This window comes from Pongo abelii, chromosome 21 (assembly GCF_028885655.2).
Source record: "Pongo abelii isolate AG06213 chromosome 21, NHGRI_mPonAbe1-v2.0_pri, whole genome shotgun sequence".
NCBI lineage: Eukaryota > Metazoa > Chordata > Mammalia > Primates > Hominidae > Pongo > Pongo abelii.
Genome location: NC_072006.2, coordinates 50,491,230 through 50,510,891, shown reverse-complemented (window position 1 = coordinate 50,510,891; position 19,662 = coordinate 50,491,230). Strand labels below are relative to the sequence as shown.

General features: G+C 50.5%; 1 protein-coding gene across 1 annotated transcript in view; it reads left to right on the top strand.

The window, feature by feature from the left end:
• CDH22 (cadherin 22) overlaps nucleotides 1-19,662 on the top strand; it is a 135,375-nt gene that overhangs the window by 75,433 nt on the left and 40,280 nt on the right. The window contains exons 4-5 of the mRNA XM_024238983.2: nucleotides 5,433-5,552; nucleotides 15,887-16,054. Of these exons, the coding sequence (XP_024094751.1) occupies nucleotides 5,433-5,552; nucleotides 15,887-16,054 (288 nt within the window). The remainder of the gene's footprint in view (nucleotides 1-5,432; nucleotides 5,553-15,886; nucleotides 16,055-19,662) is intronic.

The window sequence follows — 19,662 nt, the reverse complement described above, 5'->3', positions numbered from 1 at the left end:
TTTCCTACTTAACCTCTGTGTTTCTACTGCTTTCTGTCTGTCTCTGCCCCACGAACTTCTGTCCCTGTGACCCTTCTTTCTCTGTCTCTTACCCACTTTCTTGACCCCTCTCTCTGCGCTGCCTTCTCTGTCACTTGTCTCTGGACCTGCCTCCTCCCGTGCAGCCACTTTCCTTCATCTCCTGTGTGCCATTCATCTGCATTAGGCTGCCCTGGCTGGGAGGCTGGAAGCAGGGTCGAGGCAGCCCAGCCAGCCGGCATTCTAAGTGATGATCGAAGAGGGAGTTGGGAGGAGGGCAGCAGGGGTGGATGTTGAGAGGGGGCTTGTTTCCTGTGTAATCTGAGCGTTCCCAGAGACTCGACAAGTGGTTTTTAATTTTTAATAGAAAGCATTCTGCACAGTGCTGGCAGCAGCAGGGGTGGGACTCATTTTTTATAAATGTTTGAGAAGCTAAATGTGAGCCTAGGGTTTCCCCAGACCCAGTGGGGTGGCAAAAAGAGGTAGGGAAGAGGCAGGTTGATAATAATTACAAACGTCTTCATAATAATGACACGTGGTCACCTCGGCTGAGAACTCTGTTCTTTTCCAAAGTGCTTCATCTCTTTCTCTCATTAATGGGTCTCCCACACCCAGGGAGGCAAGAATGATAAAGTGTTATCTCCATTTTACAGAAGGGGAACTGAGGCCCAATCAGATTGGGAAGTTTTTCCACAGCCACACAGAGCCAAGGACAGGGCTGGAATGAGAATTTATGTCTGTAATCCCTGAGCTCCACTCCATGCAGCACCACCCACTCCCAGAGCCAGCTGGGGGGCTCCTCCTGGGGGGTCTGGAACTTGAGTCTGGAGCCTCAACTGCATCTCACAGATAGCAAGGATTAAGGGATAAGAAAAGAAAGAATTCTGGCCTGGGATCCAGGACACACATTCCAATTCTTGTTCCACAACAAACCAAGTCAGAACAACCCAGAGATAAGGAGTAGGCAAGTCCCCTCCCTCCTGATGCTGGTGTCCAGGGGTCTCCTACTCAGGGAGGCACAGCCCCAGGTGCCTCCTGATGATACGGAGATAAGGGAAATGAATGAGCTTCTGTTAGGCACCCATGACACTCTGGGTCCTTAAATCCATCATCTCTAATCCTCATAGCAGCTCAGAGGCTCAGAATGGGCACCCCTTAATGTTACAGGTGAGGAAATGGATCAGAAAGGGTAAAAGATCTGACTGAGGGTGCAGAGTGAGGAAGTGGTAGGACCTGAAAGCAGGACTCTGTGATGCCAAAGCCCACCCAGTCTCCAAGGAGATGCGACGGGCATCTCCTCTGAAGAGTGTCCAACTTCTCATGCTGACTTCAGCTGGGAAGAGCTCTAATGACTTGGTGGCAACATCATCCTACCTGCTTCCTTCCGGGTGTCAGTCTCAGAACAGGCTCAATTTGTCCAGGAGGGCAGCATGCTGGCTAGGCAGACCTGAGTTTGAATCTTTCCCTACTGCTTACTAATGATGTGTCCCTGGGGAAGTCATTGAGCCCCTCTGTGACTCAATTTCCTCATCAGTTCAGTGAGGGATTGGGTCTAGGGCATCAGTTTTTAGACCAAGAGGCACTTTAGATGCACTCTGGAGATTGTGAAAATACCTTTGCCTGGGCTCCTCCCCAAGAGTCCTATTTAATTGGTCAGGGATGGGGCTCCGCATCAATGTTATTTCAAGCTCCCAAGAGATTCTAACGTGCTGCCAAGTTGAGAAGCTCTGATTTCTGTGCTCTTCAAGGACTAGCCTTTCCATATCTAACATTCCACATGGATCCATGGACCCTGAGATCCTGTTTAGCCAAGAATCAGTTGGGCAACCCTTCCCATTCCAGCCTGGACCTAGGCCCTTCACCACCACTTAGCAGAAAGGCTGGGCGGCAGCACCACGGACAGCAGCCCGCTCCTGTCAACCAGTCCCAGCTCTACTTCTGGAAGTCTGGGCTTGAACCAGCTGTAGGGGAGGGAGAATATAAACCCAGCTCCTGTCCTTCCCCTCCTCTGCCCCCCTGCTCCTGTGTCTGAGTCCTCCCTCTCTCTGTCTCACCTATCTACTTCTACTCCAAGCAGCCCCTCCTCCTACCTCTAAGGCAGGATATATGTGGGCTTTGACATCAGATCCACGTGGGTTTGAAACCTGCCTCTCTTCTGCACCATGTGAACTTGTCAAGGTACTGTCCTTGGTGCTGAGCATAGAAATCTGAGTTCTCACAGTGATCCACGAGTTTGGTAGTATTCTTACTCATCTCACTAATGAGGAAATGGAAGCACTAAGAGGTTCATTACTTAACTTCACTCAGCCTCCATTTCCTCCTCTTTAAAGTGAAAATATTAAAAGCTTATCCGAAGGCCCTGTTTTGTAAATTCTATCATATACAAAAAGGGCTTATATCATAGTATCTGGTACAAAGTTGTTATTTAATAAATGGAAGCTATCTTTATCAGTTATTGAATAATGATACATAATTCATAATGGATTTCATTATTAATTCATGTTTGCACCCTTCACTGTGCATAGCAGTCTCCTCAGCTGTGAAATGGGAATGGTGCAGGGGTGTGCTGTAGTCAGCTCGTACCAGCTCACGAGAGCCACACATTGATTTTCAGGAGTTTTGTGGGCCAGTTGATATCATGTTGGTAGCTTGAAACTGGGCCATGGCAGAATATTTACACCATGGAAATCAGCAAACATTACAAAGCAGGGCACTCCTCCCGACCCCTCTACCCCTCAGAGCTGACTCACCAACAAACCACTGCATCTATATCACAGAGCTGGTGTGAAGTCTGCAGGAGACAATGGACATGATGCGGCACTGTGAAATATAAACTGCTGAACCTGTGGGACCACCCCGAGGTGGTCCCACAGTAGCTACAAGCCTGGCACCCTTTTGTCGGCCAATTCTGGGGAGCTGCTGACTTCTGAAGAAGGTGGGAGGGGGTGTGTGGCCCAAGGAAGCCATTCCTCTGGGGCCTAGGAATCCAGTGGTGAATCACTGACCCTTTACCATTCCCACGTGTCGGCATTAACTCTAATGGCTGCAATAAAGAATCCTGGATTGGGGAAATGATTCCATCATCCCCTCGGGAGTCCCTGGGATGCAGCCAGGGAGAGAGAGAGCTCAGCCATGTCTCTGGGGAGTCACTCAGCCCTGCACTGTGCTTTGCCCAGGGAGTGGGAGGGACATGCCGGGGGAGTGACAGGGAGACCCTCTCTCATAACAATGACAACAGCCACTAGTTATTGTGCACCCACCATGAGCCTGATGCTTTATGTATCTTCTCCCATTTCAGCACCTCTGTGAGGGAGGCATAATTGTGCCATTGTGTACTGGCGTGCTGTGCCTCTTGAGATGACAACAACCTGCACTTATTGGGTTCTTGGCATGGTCCAGGCACTGTTCTTGGTGCTGGACGTGGAAATTGAATTCTCAAAATGATCTCAGGAGATCTGTAATACTACCACCTTCATTTCACAAAATGGGGAGATTGAAGCACAAAGGGGTTCATGACAGATCCAAGGTCAAACTTCTAATAAGTGGCAGTGCCATCACTGGTTGTGACTCAGTACACCAGACCACTGTCCCCAAAGTCACTGTACTTGTGCTGACACTGCTTTCCAGAAGGGACTTGGCATCCCAGAGTCCCGGGTTCAAATCCCACCACTTCCTCACTCTGTGCCCTCAGTGAAATCTTTTCTCCTGTCTGACTTGATTCCTCACCTGTAATATTAGGTGGGGGAGGGCCCACTCTGCATCTCTGATATGCTATGAGGATTAGAGATGATGGATTTAAGTGGCTGGTGAAGCCAGTGTGTCATGAGTGCTCAATAGGACATAATTCCAGTCCAGCAAGAGGCACCTGGGGCTGTGTCCTCCCTGAGTAGGAGACCCCTGGGCACCAGCATCTGGAGGGAAGGGGCTTACCCATCCCTCTTCCTCAGCTTCTCTGGGCAACTCTGACATGGTTGACATGGAGCTGGAGTGGCCAAAGAGACAGGCGCATTGCAGGGACGTTTTAGGAGACTGTGGCTGGGAGGGGGAACCTGGAGAGGGAAATGAGAAATGCAAAAGAGTGAAAAATAAATACATGTGTCTGTCTGGAATGATCGAGGGCCCCGGGCTGGAGGCGGGAGAGGCGGGCGGCGGGCTGGGCTTAGCAGAATTGCTGCAGTAGCGCTTCCAGATTCTCACTCATTAGCCAGGCAGTGAACTGGCCTCACCTCCCAGCATGCAGCCCTGCTGGCCCAGGGAGCCCAGCCCAGCCCAGGAAGGGCCGCCTGGCCCCACCAGCAGGCACCCAGCAGAGGGCACCTCTCTGAGGTGGGGTCTCCATCTCCTTCCCTTTGGGTCATATCCTGAACCCCCAAGACTCACTCTTGAGTCTTCCAACTCACCCTCTTCTTTCTGGAAAGGTTTGGGTGGATTCAATGGCTTTGTTGGCCCCTCCACCTGACCTGCCTCCACCCTTACCCCCACCCCCACCTGGTCTAGCCTCACGTCCCAAGCCCTGCTTTCGTAAAATTGAACATGATGTCAAATTAGAGCCATCTCTGGGACAGACCAAAAGAAGCTCCCAGTTTAATGAGGCAGCGTCAAAAATCAATAACTTAATTGCTGCTGTTTGATGGACTTTTATCCAATTTATACTCTCCCCAGCAGTCTACGTGCAGAGCATGAGGAGAAGTGTGTCTGTCTGGGGGTGGGCTGTCTGGGCACCCAGGGGGAGGGGTGAGGAGGGCACCAGGGCCTGCAGCCAACAACTTTCCAAAGGGAAGGCTGGGTGCTGCCCTCTCCTGCCGGGGGTCAAGAGATACTAGCCTCTGACCCCCGATGAATTGGTCTGTCCCTCTGGGCTGTCCCCTACCACCACGATGCGGGGAGAGGAGGCAGAAGTCCCTTGAAGAATCGGTAGGAGCTGCAGTGGGTAGAATGGCCCCTGGGTTGAGAGTCAGGTCCTGGTTTCCAGTCCTGGCTCCAACTGACTGTGATGACTGTAATGATTGTTGCCATCATTGAGAAACTTCTCTGAACTGCTCTGTGCTGGGAGTTTAGAATTCATCCCCTCAACCTAGTGAACCAAGCACTAGGATTCGCCTCACTTTGCTGAAGAGGAAACAGACTCAGAGAGGCTGCCTTTCGTTGCCAGAGTCCTACAGCTGGGAACCACCCCAAGGGGACTTGAATCCAGATCTGACTCCATGGTCACGCTTGCGCCACTAGAAAGGCCTCAAAACAGGAAGAGGGTTGGGGCTCAGAGTGGGGATGGTGACCGTGAGGGGCTGTATTCGATGGCCTCCCGCAGGTCTCCCGAGGGTCTCCTCTCCCAGCTTCCCTGGGGTGAGGCAAAGTGGGGGAACGACCTCGGCAGCCCCAGATGACCCCTGTCTCGCTTGGTCCCCCGGGCCCAGGCACGTCGGTGATGCAGGTGATGGCCTCGGATGCGGATGACCCCACGTACGGCAGCAGCGCTCGGCTGGTGTACAGCGTGCTGGACGGCGAGCACCACTTCACCGTGGACCCCAAGACCGGTGAGGGGCTGGGCGGGGCCAGAGGCGGAGCCGTGGGGCGGGGCCGGGGGCGGGGCGGGGCGAGGACGACCCCAGACGTCTGCTCTGAGCCTTCTGTCCCAGAAGCTCTGAGGACAGCACAGGGGGCACCTTGTGCACAGCAGGAGAGTCCAGGGTCGCGGAGAGGGAGGGGCAGCCAGGCCCGAAGATGGAAGGACTGAGGAACAGAAAAGGAATGGGGTGGGGGGTTCTTCCAAAACTGGAAGAGAAACAGAAAGAAAGGAAGCAGCCGCTGTGGGTGCCCTAAAAGGACCTCAAAGGTCCGAACTAAGCGGCTTGTCCTTGGAGCTAAGTTGAAGCAGGCGTGTGAGCTCTTCCGGGGTCACAAGTGTTGTTTGGGGGAGGGAGGACGGCTGGTTTCAGCAGTTTTGAGAGCTCTGCCCACATGGCAGTTGTTAAGGACCTGATGGAAAAACACAGGCATCTTTAAGGAAGGATGTCTAAGACACAGAGACCTTTAAGGAAGAATGGCTTCTTTCTTGCTTATCCCCCCAACACCACCAAACGATGGTGCAGCACGCCCACCCGCTGTCCCCCACTTCACTCACTGTGACATTGGAACCTGACTAATCTCTGAGAAGCCTTGGGGGAGTGCGAGGAGGACAGGATGAGAAGACTGAAGACCAGAGAGGTGAAGTGACTCACTTGAGGTCACACAGCTGGGAGTGGCTGCCGATTCCAGCGGGGTGCTCTCACTGCTCCTGGGATAGGAGGGGCCTGGCTTGGGTGAAGGCGGGGAATGAGATGTCAGACAGCACAGAATGTTTATCAAATGTCACTGTGAGGCTCACAGCCCTATGGGGCAGGAGGATAGGCAGATATGTGGGGATTAGGATGCAAGGCTTCTTGGAGGAAGTAGCAGCAATCTACAAAGGATAAGAAAGTGTCTGCGGGTGCAGTGGCTCACCCCTGTGATCCCAGGACTTTGGGAGGCCAAGGCGGGAGGATCGCTTGAGTTCAGGAGTTTGAGACCAGCCTGGGTAACACAGAGAGAACCCATCTCTACAAAAAGAAAAAATTAGCTAGGCATAGTGACAGGTGCCTGTAGTCCCAGCTACTCAGAAGGCTGAAGAGGGATGATTGCTTGAGCCCAGGAGGTCGAGGCTTCAGTGAGCTATGATGGCACCATCACACTCCAGCCTGAGCAACAGAGCATCACACTCCAGCCTGTCTCAAAAAAAAAAAAAAAAAAAAGAAGAAGAAGAAGAAGAAGGTGTTGCCAGACCAAGATTTCAGAGAAGGGCATTCCAGGTAGAAGGTATGGCTCAGGCAAAAGTTGGGAGAAGCGGAACAGCCTGGGGCATGAGGGGAATTGTAAGCAACTCAGGCTTGGGCAATCACGTTTGTTGAGAGGTGACGTCGAGAGGGTGGCAGGGGCCTGACTGCTGGGGTGAGCCAGGCTAAGGAGCTTGGATTTCATTCTAAGGGCAAAGCTGGGAAGTGGGGTTGGGGGGAGTTGATGGATTTGGGTTTTGGGTTTTTGTTTGTGTGTTTCCTTTGTCTGGGGGAGAAGGGAGAGGATTCCAATCCATGAGCACAGTTATAATTGTATTTTCTCACACAAAGTATCTTCATTATTTTTTCTCCCCAAAAAAGTAATACATTTTATAAAACATTCAAACATTAAAGAAATGCTAAAGAGAAAAAAAAGAAAGTGCTTCCCACTCCCTATCACCAGTAATTGCAGCCCCAAAGGTAGCCACTTGGTGTATATATCCTATGAGATCTTAGACTCATTCACTTGAAAATATTAAGTCATGTTTAATAGATAATACATCTCAAGGTTCAAAATTCAAAAAGTCCAAACAAGCATTTAGTAGCAATTCTTTACCCCATCCAGTCCCCCAGCCACCTAGTCTGTATCCCCAAGGCAACCAATGTAATTTTCTCATGGATCTTCCAGAGCTATTCTGTACATGTACAAGAAAATAAGGTACATGTATTTATTTTTTTACATGAATGATAGCTATAAACACACTATACACACGGCTTGCCTTTTTCACTTAACAATACATCTTGAAGATTATTCCATATCAGTACATAAAGGGCTTCCTCATTCTCTTATTTAATGGGTGTTATGGATACACTAAAATTTATTTCACCAGTCCCCTACTGATGGACACTTATGCTGTTTCCAATCTTTTGCTACAACGAAAAATGCTACAGTGAATAACCTCACACATACATCATTTTGTGCTTGTGTGAGTATATCTGCAGGATAATTTTCAGGAACTGGAGAAGCTGGGTCAAAGAGCACATGCATTCAGAATCTCGATAGATAATGCCGAAATGTACCAGACGACACTCCCGTGAGCCACGTGTGAGAGTACCCATTTCCCCTCCTCCTCACCGACAGTGCAGGTTCATTGATGACTACTAAGCAAGGAAATGACATGCTCTGGTTTTCATTTTAACAAGATCCCTCGGGCTGCTGCTACAGTGCTTGACTCAGAGGCAGGAATTGGAGCCAGGGAGGCCCTGGAGCCCAGGATGCCCAGCATAGAGTCCCAAATGGCAAAAACCAAAAGCCTGCGCCCTTTCTTGACACTCACTCAGACTCCTTAACCTACCTGTCTAGCTAGGAGACCAGGGATGATGAAGAATGCATAGTGAGGATTGATTGAGATGCCGAGAAGAGAAAATAGGGGGTGGCAGTGAGATCCTGCAAAGGACAAACCTTGCGGGCCAACACGAATCTGCAGGACTAGGTTGAGGGAGGAGGCAGAGTTTCTTTCCATGTAGTAGGATTTATTCATCTAGGCAAGGGGTACCACCAACAGAAACAGGAGGAGTGTAAATTAAGAAAGCTACTAGAGCAGAGGAATGAGTGAATGTGCCCTGGAATCTGATGCAGAGCTAAAAAATTCAGCTCTAACCATATTGGCTTTAAGATGAGAGAAAACAGAGAAAGAAATATCTAGAACTTCTAGCAGGCCATGTGAAATACAGGTGTGGAGCTCCAAGAATGGTTGGGTCTCTTAAAGCTTCAGTTTCCCCATGTGCACAGGGGAGAGAATCATACCCATCTCACTTGATGGTCGTGAGGATTCAATGGGACAGTTAACTCATTCATTCAACAACTATTTATTGAGTGCCTATTATGTGCCTGGCTCTGTTCTAGGCACTAGGAATGCATCAGTAGGCAAATCTAAGGCTCTGTATTCATGGCGCTTTTATTGAAGTAGAGAATATAGAAGATGAGCATGCACACATATAACATAACTTCAAGCAGTGACGAGTGTGAGGACGAAACCTAATGCAGAGGAAGGACTTAGATTAAGACTTCACAGCCAGGCATGGTGGCTCACGCCTGTAATCCCAACACTTTGGGAGGCCGAAGCGGGTGAATCACTTGAGGTCAGGAGTTTGACACCAGCCTGGCCAACATGGTGAAACCCGATCTCTACTAAAATACAAAAACTAGCTGGGAGTGGTGGCACATGCCTGTAATCCCAGCTACTCAGGAGGTTGAGGCAGGAGAATTGCCTGAACCCAGGAGGCAGAGGTTGCAGTGAGCCGAGATCGTACCACTGCACTCCAGCCTGAGCGACAGAGCAAGACTCCATCTCAAAAAGAAAAGAAAGAAAGAAGAAAGAAAGAAAGAAAGAAAGAAAGAAAGAAAGAAAGAAGAAAGAAAGAGGAAAGAAAGAGAAAGAAAAAGAAAGAGAAAAAGAAGGAAGGAAGAAAGAAAGAAAAGAAGAAAGAAAGAAAAGAAAGAAAAAGAAAGAAAAGAAAGAAAAAGAAAGAAAGAAAGAAAGAAAGAAAGAAAGAAAAAGAAAGAAAGAAAGAAAGAAAGAAAGAAAGAAAGAAAGAAAGAAAGAAAGAAAGAAAGAAAGAAAGAAAGAAAGAAAGAAAGAAAGAAAGAAAGAAAGAAAGAAAGAAAGAAAGGAAAGAAAGAAAGAAAGAAATCACAACAGGCCTTTCTGGGGAAGTGACATTGGGGCAGAGACCAAGTGCAGTGAAGGTATGAGCCATGCAGATTTCTGGGGACCAACACTGCAGGCCAAGGGAACAGGAAGTATGTAAAGTGCTCAGCCTGAGCCCTGGCACAAAAGGATAGTGATGGTGATGAGGAAGGCTTCAGCCTGAGGAGGTGGGGCCTTAGGGTTGATAAGCTTTGGGGAGGTGGGGAGAAGAAAGAACATAGAAATAAGAGAAGGGCCAAGACTGAGTCTTCGGAGGTGGCAGGGCTGGGCAGATGAAGGATCAGAGAGTGCGGAGGACATGAGAGTGGGAAGGACAGCCAGTTTCTAAGAAACAGCATCCCCCGCAGCAGAGGGCCCAGAATATGGTGACAACTGGGAGGCCACAGAGCCTGGGGGAGCAGAACAGTTCCCAAGAGGTCAGAAAGTGAGGACCAGGCAAGGCAGGTGAAGGAGTTCAAATGGGGTCCCTGCTCCAGAGCCCCTCAACTCTTCAATCTGCAAGGGTCCTTTCTGGCACATCCCAGGAAGAACCAGGTTTTGCCTCCCCTTGCCCGCAGCCCCACGGCAAGAGCTGCCCTGGTGCCATTCCCAGCCCCAGCTCCATTTCCCCAGCCAGGAATATTCCGCTGATGCGGGTCTATATTTAGCAGCTGCTGCGAGGTACAGTCTGTTCTTGCTGTGCAGATAGCAGGGAGCAGAGCCGGAACGGGGCCTGGGAGGAAGGTGTGAGGGAAGGGAGGAGGCGGGGCACTGCGAGACCCCAATGCCAGAGGAGGAATTAACTTGTGTGTTTTAAAGGCCAGGCCTGCCAGTAGACCCCCCACAGGGGCGACAGGGATGGCATTTGTGGGCTAATGAGGCATCACACGGGCTCCAGGGCCCCTTTTGCAGCATTTGGAAGGGACGGCAGGGGCGGCCAGGACAACAGCTGGAACTGGGGACGATGGGTGAAGACAAGGCTGCGGGAGCTGAGGCCAGGTTATAATTACCAGCCCCCGCCCACCACCACCCCAGCAGGAATAGAAATGTTCTCTGAGATTTCAAGATCTCTGCTGAAAATTGTCAACTGAGCCAGAGTCGTCCATTTTACAGGGAGGGAATGAAACTAACATTTGTTGAGCACCTTCTAAATGCCAGATCCTGGGGTCAGGATAATGAACTAGACCTGGTTTCTGCCCTCACGGAGCTTCTGCTCCAGCAGAGAAGCAAATGGATAGCTACACCCAGGCTGTGAGAGGGGTAGTGGAGGGGCACTGGGAGTCAGCCAGTCAAAATGTCATTTGAGCACTTGCTGTGTGCCAGGCCCTATAGACACGAGATGAACAAGACCAGCATGGATCTCTGCCTCTGTGAAACTTATGTATGGAGGTACTCAATCCAGAACTTGAGGAAAGAGATCAGCAAGGCATCTCCAAAATGTGAGGCCTGCTGCTGGAAGCTTCCTCTCATTCAGTCCTCTCAACAGCGCTACCAGGTGGGTGTCTCCATTTTACATAAGAGGAAACAGAGGCTCAGAGAGGCCCAGGAACTTGCCCATGATCAGCTAGCATGTAAATGGTGGAAAGAAGACTTGAGCCCATATCTCTCTGGCCCCAGAGTCCTCCTTTTCACACTGCAGCCTATCTGAGTCTGTGCAGCCCCGGCACCTGTAGCAGGCCTTCAGCAAGACTGTAATGAATGAATGAGTGAACGGATGAAGTCAAAGAGCCAGAAGCTTTCAAAACAACTTCATGGACTGGTTTGGAATATTTGCACCCCTAGATCTACCAGAGGGCAATAGTCTCCACCATGCTTCTCCCAGCATCAGGAGGAAGACAGTGGAGTGGAACACAGTAGATAGGAAAATATGTTATCAATTCCTTCCCGCCCTGCACACAGCTGCTTATTAATGTGACTTTGCCACTGTTCTGGGCAAGAGGTGGAGTCTGTTTCCCTACCCCTTGAACTTGGGTTTGCCTGGGACTACTTTGGCCAATAGAATGTGGCAGAAGTGATGTTATGCAAATTCTGACATTAGGCCTTAAGAGACCTTGCAGCTTTCACTTTTACTGTCCTGGAACACAGTCCTGAGACTGCTATGTAAGGAAGCCAGCCTACTGGAGGATGAAAGAACCAATGTGTCCCTGCCGACAGCCAAGACCAACTGCCAGACATGTAAATGAGCCATCTTGGACCTTCCAGTCAGCTGCTCCTCCGGTTTAGGCTCAGCTGCGTGAGTAAGCCCAGACAAAATCAGCAGAGGAATAGCCCAGCCAACTGGATTTCTCTATCAGTCATCTAGAGCTATGTTAAAAAAAAAACAAAAAACCCCAAAACCTGGTAGCTTAAAGCAACAATAATTTATTATTTGTCACAATTTGGTGTGTCAGCTGGGCAGTTCTTTTGCTGGGGTCACTCATGCAGCAACAGTCAGCTGTCAGGTCCCTGGGAGTGACTTCACTGGGACAGCTGGCATGACTAGGCCTCCCTCTCCATGTGGCCTTTTATCCCGGGCTTCTTCACAGTACGATGGTCTCAGGATTCCAAGAGGACAGGCCGCAGCATACAGGGGCTTATCAAACCTCTGCTTTTGTCGCACTTGCTGGTGTCCTATTGGCCAAAGCACACTTGCTGATGTCCCATTGGCCAGAGTCAGTGTGGGAGGGAATGACCCAAGGGCGTGGATACCAGAAGGTGTGGTTCACTGGGCACTGTCACCATAGCAACCTACCCTGTTCTCTGGATCCCGAGAACAAGGCCCAGGGGGCCCAACTCATACACACCCAGAGATGACACCTGAATCCTACACACCACAAGGCTTCAGGACCAGTTTTCAAGTGAGAAGAGTGTCGCGTCCCCAGTTCCTCAGGAGCTGGAAGTGACAGGGACACCAAAGAGGGCAGCCACGTGGAGCCGCTCTCACTCACAGAGGTGGAGCCAGACCCCTGCTCCAACCCCCACTCAGAGCTGGGACACTGAGCCTTTGGTGCCCAAGCCCATAGATACACAGTGACCCCACATCCTACCACGAATCCTCTACATTCACTGAGGTCCTGGATGGCAAGTGACCAGCACAAAGCTTAGCACACAGCAAGTGCTCGGCTAAAGTCACTCCCTCGCCACCTTTCTGCCTGGGACCCCCTGCTCCCTGGCCTGGTGGCTGCTGCACTGTAAGCCTGCCTGCCCTCCCCTCCCCACCCCCCACCATCTTTCTTCACCGTTCCTGTGTCTCCCTCTCTGTTTTCTGTATGTCTGTTCCCGCTCTCTCAGTTGTTCTTTGCCCATTTTTCTTCCCTCCTTTCTTTCTCTTCCTCTTTGTTTCTCTCTAGGTCTCTGTTTCTCTCTTACTGTCTCTTTCTGGGTATCTCTGGCTTTCTCTCTGGTTTATCTACCCCCCCCCGCCATCTTCCCTTCTCTCTTTTTCTGTCCTTTTCAGTCTCCCTCTCTGTCTCTTCCCCTCCCTTCCCCTCCCCTACCTTCCTTTCTTCCCTTCCTCTCTGTCTCTTTCCTCCTGTCTATCACTAGATTGCTCCCTGTCTCTCTTTCCCTGGGACTCCTTTTCTTCTCTCTCTCCTCTTCCCTGTCCATCACCTTCGCTCTCTTCCTCCCCTCTGTCTGCCTTCTGTTCTCTCTTTCCAACCCCTCAGGGTGGAGAATATGACACACCCCACATTCCCTGTACAGCCCCTGCTGTCCAGGGCTGCAAAGCCTCAGCGTCCTGGCTGTGCACTTTCTACACGTGTGACCTTCAACAAGGTACTTAGCCTCTCCGTGCCTCTGTCTCCTCATCTATAAAACAGGTATAATCACAGCACCTTCCACATATGAATATTGAGAGGAACTAAGGCGATGGTTAGTGCTGCTGGCATTTAGTGGCAGGAGGCCAAGGATGCTACTAAATATCCTACAACATACAGGTCACACACACACACACACACACACACACACACTACAGAGAATTATCCTGCCCAAAATGACTACAGTGCCAGGTTTGAGAAATCCTGTCGTTTAAGTCAGTATGGTGGTTGTCCCATTTTACAGATAAGGAAACTGAGGTTCAAAGAGGTGAAGGGATTAGCTCAAAATCACATGACCAAAGAAATGGCAGATCTGGAATCTATCCCAAGGCAATCCACTGCCAAGAGTCCCCTGTTCCTGGGAAGACCAGTGGTGGTAGAGAAGGGGTCAGGAGGGGGCCTACTGAGGCGTTGAGAAGGCCACTGATAGAGGGTTTGTGTGACCCTTGATTAGGCAGAATACCCATTCCATATCTGCATGTGATCCCACGAAAGCAGGACCACCCCTTAGGCGCCCCACCTCTGGCTACCCTACCACAGGTACACACAGAAATACACACACAAACACCACACATACACACACGCCCTACAGCCTCTCCTTCCATTCTGTTGCCTGTATGGGAGTCTGGGGACTGTTGGGGGACATCAGGTGTCAGAGCTTGGGTTTTATGGGGCACGGCATGGGGCTGCTGGTGCATGACTCCACCTGGCGCACAGGCCCCGGGCACCACCTGTCACCACCTTGTGCTCGGCAGGTTGGAGTGGGTGGTGGGAGAGGCTCTGAATGCCTCATCGACTCCCCCGCCCTACCCTTGTCTCTTCTACTGGCATGGAGACAAGAAGCCCAGTCTTCCCCACAGCAGAATTAATCTTGCGGTCACCCCCACGCCTGCTGCCCTCCCTGCTTCCAATAACAGCTTGGAGGACTGTCTGCTCAGTGATTAGCTGGTGCCTGGATAGAGGATCTAGGGCCTGGAGAGGGTTGGGGTGGGCCTCTAAGGCTGGGGGATAATTTGGTCGTGGGAGGGGGTGTGAATAAGAATGTGTGATGGTAGCTATGAGTGTGCATGTGTGTAAGGGACTTTGTATGTGTTCTTATGTCCATACTCCACAAATGTGTGAACGATATTGCGTGTGTGTATACAGGTGAGTGTGACAGCATAATGAGTGTACATGAGTGTGGACGTGAGTCCAGTTCACACCCGCCAAGCTGCTGCTCCATGCCTGGCTCTGGGCTGTGTGTTACTGACACAGGCCTGGTTCATGCATAGAATGTCAAGTGGGCCTCCCACTGAGGCCCCAAAAGTGGGATTGGTTGCCCAGGGGAGTCACACAGTTGCTTTTGTGTTGTGTCTGTGTGTGAGAGAATGCAGGTGCAATGTGTGTGAGCAAGCGTGTTTGAAAGTGTATGTATTTGAGACCAGGTGCAGTGGCTCACGCCTATAATCTCAACACTTTAGGAGGCTGAGGCAGGTGGATCACTTGAGACCAGGAGTTCGAGACCTGCTTGGCCAACACGACAAAACCCTGTCTCTACTAAAAATACAAAGATTAGCCGGGCATAGTGGTGCACGCCTATAGTCCAAGCTACTCAGGAGGCTGAGGCAGGAGAGTTGCTTGAACCCAGGAGGAGGTTGCAGTGAGCTGAGATCGCGCCACTGCACTCCAGCCTGGGCAACAAAGTGAGATTCTGTTTCAGAAAAAAAAAAAAAAAGAAAAGAAAAGAAAAAAGAAAAAGAAAAAAAGAAAGCGTATGTATTTCAGTGTGGGTATGTGTTACAGTATGTATGAGAGTGTATGTGTATATGTTAGTGTGTCTGTGTGTGTGTGTTTGTGTGGGAGGATGTGTATTTGAGAGTATGTGTGAGTGTGTGTGGATCGTTCAGTGTGTATTTGAGAGTGTATCTATGTGTTTGTGTGTATGTGAGTATGAGTTATTTGTAAGAGTACATCTGTATGTCCAGGTGTGAGTGTGTGTGTTTCTGTATGGATGTGTGAGTGTATCTGAGCCCGTGTGCATTTCTGCATGGAGAGGTAAGTGTGTGGGTGATCTGTATAGGCCTGTATGTAATTCTGTGTGAGTCTGTGAGTGTATGAGTGGCAGCATGTAACTGGATCTGTAAGGTATATGAGTGTGTGTTTGTGAGTGTATCTACAGGAGTGTGTATAAGTTTGTGAACGTATCTGCATAAACCTGTGTGTTATTCTGTGTGAGCCTGTGTGGATGTATCTATAGGAGTGTATGTGAGTATATGAGCATGCGTGTGCATCTGTGTGAGAATGTGTGTATGTGTGAGTATCTGCATCTGTATAAGTGTGTGAGTCTATCTGTGTGACCATGTGTGTGAGCATGTGTGAGTATATCTGTGTGGGCATGTGTATCTGTATCTGTATGAGCGTGTGTGAGTGTGTGTGGCGTACGCTGAGCCCTGTCCCACATGGTGGCCACATGGATGTCCTTGTGTGGCCCACTCTCCTCCTGAACTTGAATTTCCCCAGGAGTCACAGGGTCTGAATCCCGCCTGTACAGGGGTCTCCACATCAGTGGGCAGCTGGTGTGGGGCGCCCTGGCCTCACCCTCACTCACCCATAGGCGTAATCCGGACGGCTGTGCCTGACCTGGACCGCGAGAGCCAGGAGCGCTACGAGGTGGTGATCCAGGCCACAGACATGGCGGGTCAGCTGGGTGGCCTCTCAGGCTCCACTACTGTCACCATCGTAGTCACCGACGTCAATGACAACCCGCCCCGTTTCCCGCAGAGTGAGTGAGGCCTTCCCAGAGGAAGGCACGTCTCTGTGTCTGTCTGTTACCCCATCCAAGCCACCTGCTGACCCCAGCTTCCCTTTAGACTTCCCACCAAAAGAAGGGCTTCCCCCTGTCTGTCTGTCTGTCTGTCTGTCTGTCTGTCCTCCCAAGCCACCAGCTATCCCCTAGCCCCCCTCCAACCATGCTTCCTACCAAGGAAGACCCCAGGGCTGTCCGATGCTCCACAGAGCCAAGTAACGCACCGTCACCTTCCCAGACCTCCTCTTGCTTCCGGCAGAGGGTGAGCCCCACCCATCCACCCTTCCGTCCATCCTCCAACCCCTCACTGGCCCCTGTCCACTCCCCTAGCCACTTGTTGGGCAATCCCATGCCGCTGACCTGGGCTTGCAAAGGGAAGGTATTGGGGAGAAAGGGGACACCCAGGGATCTAGGCAGAGGCAGCTCAGCCCCCAGACAGATGGAGGTTGTGCAGAGAAAAACTAAGTCTGAGTGACAGGCATTTCCCTCCTCCTCTGAGCCTGGGTAGTGGGACTCTGTGTTTCTGAACTAGGAGGCCTTTCCACCCTCTGCTTCTGCTGGCACAGCGGGAGTTGGGGGATGTCTCTGGCCCAGCCTCCCAGCTCCCTATCAGCCCAGCCAGCCCCTCTGTCCCAGGCTCAGGCCGAGAGCCACGACAGGGAAGCCACCAAAGCTGGCAGAGACTAAATGCCGTGGGAGCTGGGCTGATTCCTATCGGGTGAGTCATTACTTGAGGTCTGCTGCTCTCACATTAGGCCCCGCCACAGGGGACTGACCCCCGAGAGATAAGGGAATCCAATCCCTTAGCTGAGAGCGCAGCATCATCGCGGCCTACAGCCTCAGCTCAGACACAGAGCGGAGTGAGCTGAGCTCACCAACCGGCTTCCCGGTGCCAAGGAGCCTGGCACAGAAGCCATCCCACTGCCCAATCTCCCAGCCCAGCCCCAGCCCCAGCCCCTGAAGGCAGATGCTTCACAGCCCCATGCAGACGGGTGGGATGGGTGAGACACACCCCCACCCAGTCTTCTGCCCACTTGTGCCAGGCTCTGAATAAGCTCTGAGCTGGAAGGGGTGGGGCAGAGCAGAGAGGAGGCCAGGGCCCCCGGAAGGTTTGCTTTCCTGCTCGTCCTTCCTTTCCTCCTTCCTTTCTTTTTCTTTCTGTCTTTCTTATCATGAACTATAGCACACAAAAAGAACATAAAATATAAATGTTCAGTTCAACAAATAATTATAAAACAAACACTCCTGTGACCACCAGCCAGGACCCCAGAAGCCCTAATATGCCCTTTCCTGATCATAGCCTCTTCCCCAACTCCTCCCTCCAGTTAGCCACTACCTGCTTTTGTGATGGTCATCTTTTGAGTCTGTTCATCTACGTAGGCATCACCAGTCACAAGTCTAATTTCATCCATTCTTGAACCTTATATAAATGGGATGAATCATACAATACAAATTGTTTTTGTCTTGCTTTTTACCTCTCATAATTGTGTTTATGAACTTGTGTTGCTGGTAGCTATAATTTATTCATTTTCTTTGCTGTATAGTATTCCATAGTTATCTATTCTGGTGGTGGTGGACACTGGCATTATTTCCAGTTTGGGGCCATTGGGAAGGAGACTGCTTTGAACCTTGTTGCCCCAGGTCTCCAGGTGCCCATTTGCACTTGTTCTCTATGGATACAGAGGAGTGAAATTGCTGGGTCATGGGATGTACTCATCTTCAACTTTACCAAATAAAGCCAAACAACTGTTTTCCCCCATGAGGAAACGCACATGTCCATTGTACCACATCCTCACTGACTCTTGGTACTGTCACGTTCTTTGATTTGTGTTAATCTGGTGATTGTCTACTGGTAACTCATGCTGGTTTTCATTCATACACTCACTAGTCCCTCACACATTTCATTTATGCGACAGCCTGGCATTCTGCCAGGCACTGGGAATGCCTGATGAATAAGAGATGTGGTCCCTTTCTTCCAGCAGCTCATACCCGAGAGAGAATAAACAGAAAATGAGAGTAAAAACGCAGTAATTCTAACAATGGGATAAGCTTGGGGGCCAAGGGAGCACAGGAGCAGAGCCTGAAGTTCTGGGAAGGTTTCCTGGAGGAGGTAACATTCAGTGAGACTAGAAGGCAGAGCGGAAATTGGGAAGGCAAAGGCAGAGAGGAGGACGGGGAGAGGGGATGCCTGGAGGTGAGAGAGAGTGAGTCAGTTGCAGAATCACAAGAATTTCAGCAAGGCTGAAGCTAGAGATGGAGTGGGGATTGGAGGATGAAGCTGGAGAAGCCAGCAGGGGCCAGGCAGTGTTTTGTAGGGCAGGCCAAGGGACTTGCACAACTCCATCCCAAGGGCAATGGGGAGCTATGGAAGGGATTAAAGCAGGGGAGTGGCATGTTCATCTGTGTTTCAGAAAGTACCCCACCCCGGCTGCTGTATGAGGATGAAACAGAGGCAGCCACTTCACGCAAGGGTTACCAAGACCTGTGGAGCCCCCAAGAGACACATCCCCACAGTCCCTGCTTCAGCTAGGCTGGCCCATCACTTAGCAAGTCATCCTCACCTCGACCTCAGCTCTGGTTGGAGAGCAAGCTGCAGCCTCCATCCCATGTGATCTCATTTCTTCTGATTTCCCCTCTGCTCCTCCCCTCCAGCCACACAGCCATCTTGCCATTCTTCCAACATGCCAGGCACAGCACCCACCTCAGGGCCTTTGCACCTGCTGCTCCCTCTGTCTAGAATGCTCTTTCCCAAATATCTCCTTGGCTCGCTCCCTCCCCTCCTTCTGACTTTTGCAGAAATGTCATCTTCTCTGCAAGGCCTTTCTCTGCAAGGCCTTTCTCTGCAAGGCCTTTCTCGATCAACCTATTTAAATCCACGCAACACCCTCATCAGCACTCCCACACCTTCCCTGCTTTATCTCTCTCCTAAGTACCTATCACCGTTGGACATACTATATGTTTCACTGATGTGATTGTTTAGTGTCTTTCCCTTTCTATTAAGAGGAAAGCAACATGAGAGCTGAGACTCTGGTCCATTTTATTTGTTGCTGTAACCACAGTGTCTAGAACTGCATGATGTCTGGGGACATCATAGGTGCTCAATGTATACATTGAAATGAAGGAATAACTACCGTTAACATCAACAGCAAAATCAGTATGAAGCCCCACCATTTTAACACAATTTATTCTATTTCTTGAGTAGCTACCAAGTGCCAAGCACTGTACTAAGCATGTTACAGGCGTCATCATCTAAGTTAGTCGTCATAACCACACAGCTGTTAGGAAGGCAGCATCGTTATTTATTCCCATTTTACGGATGAGGAAACTGAGGCTCAGGGTTACACAGCTACAACTGACTCCAGAGTCTTAGCCTTTATCACTGTGCTCCTCTGTCCCTGTCACTGGCTAGGCAGGGAAACTGAGGCCCAAAGAACTGCAGGCATTTTACCAAATCAACCAGTGAATAAACCCAAAGGTCAGAATTTAAACCCTCCTTTTGCACTGCCACCCAAACTTCTGCAGGGGACATGCCTCTCACAGCCCCCATTCTGGCCAAGCTGAGAGCCCCTTTCAGGCACTGTCCT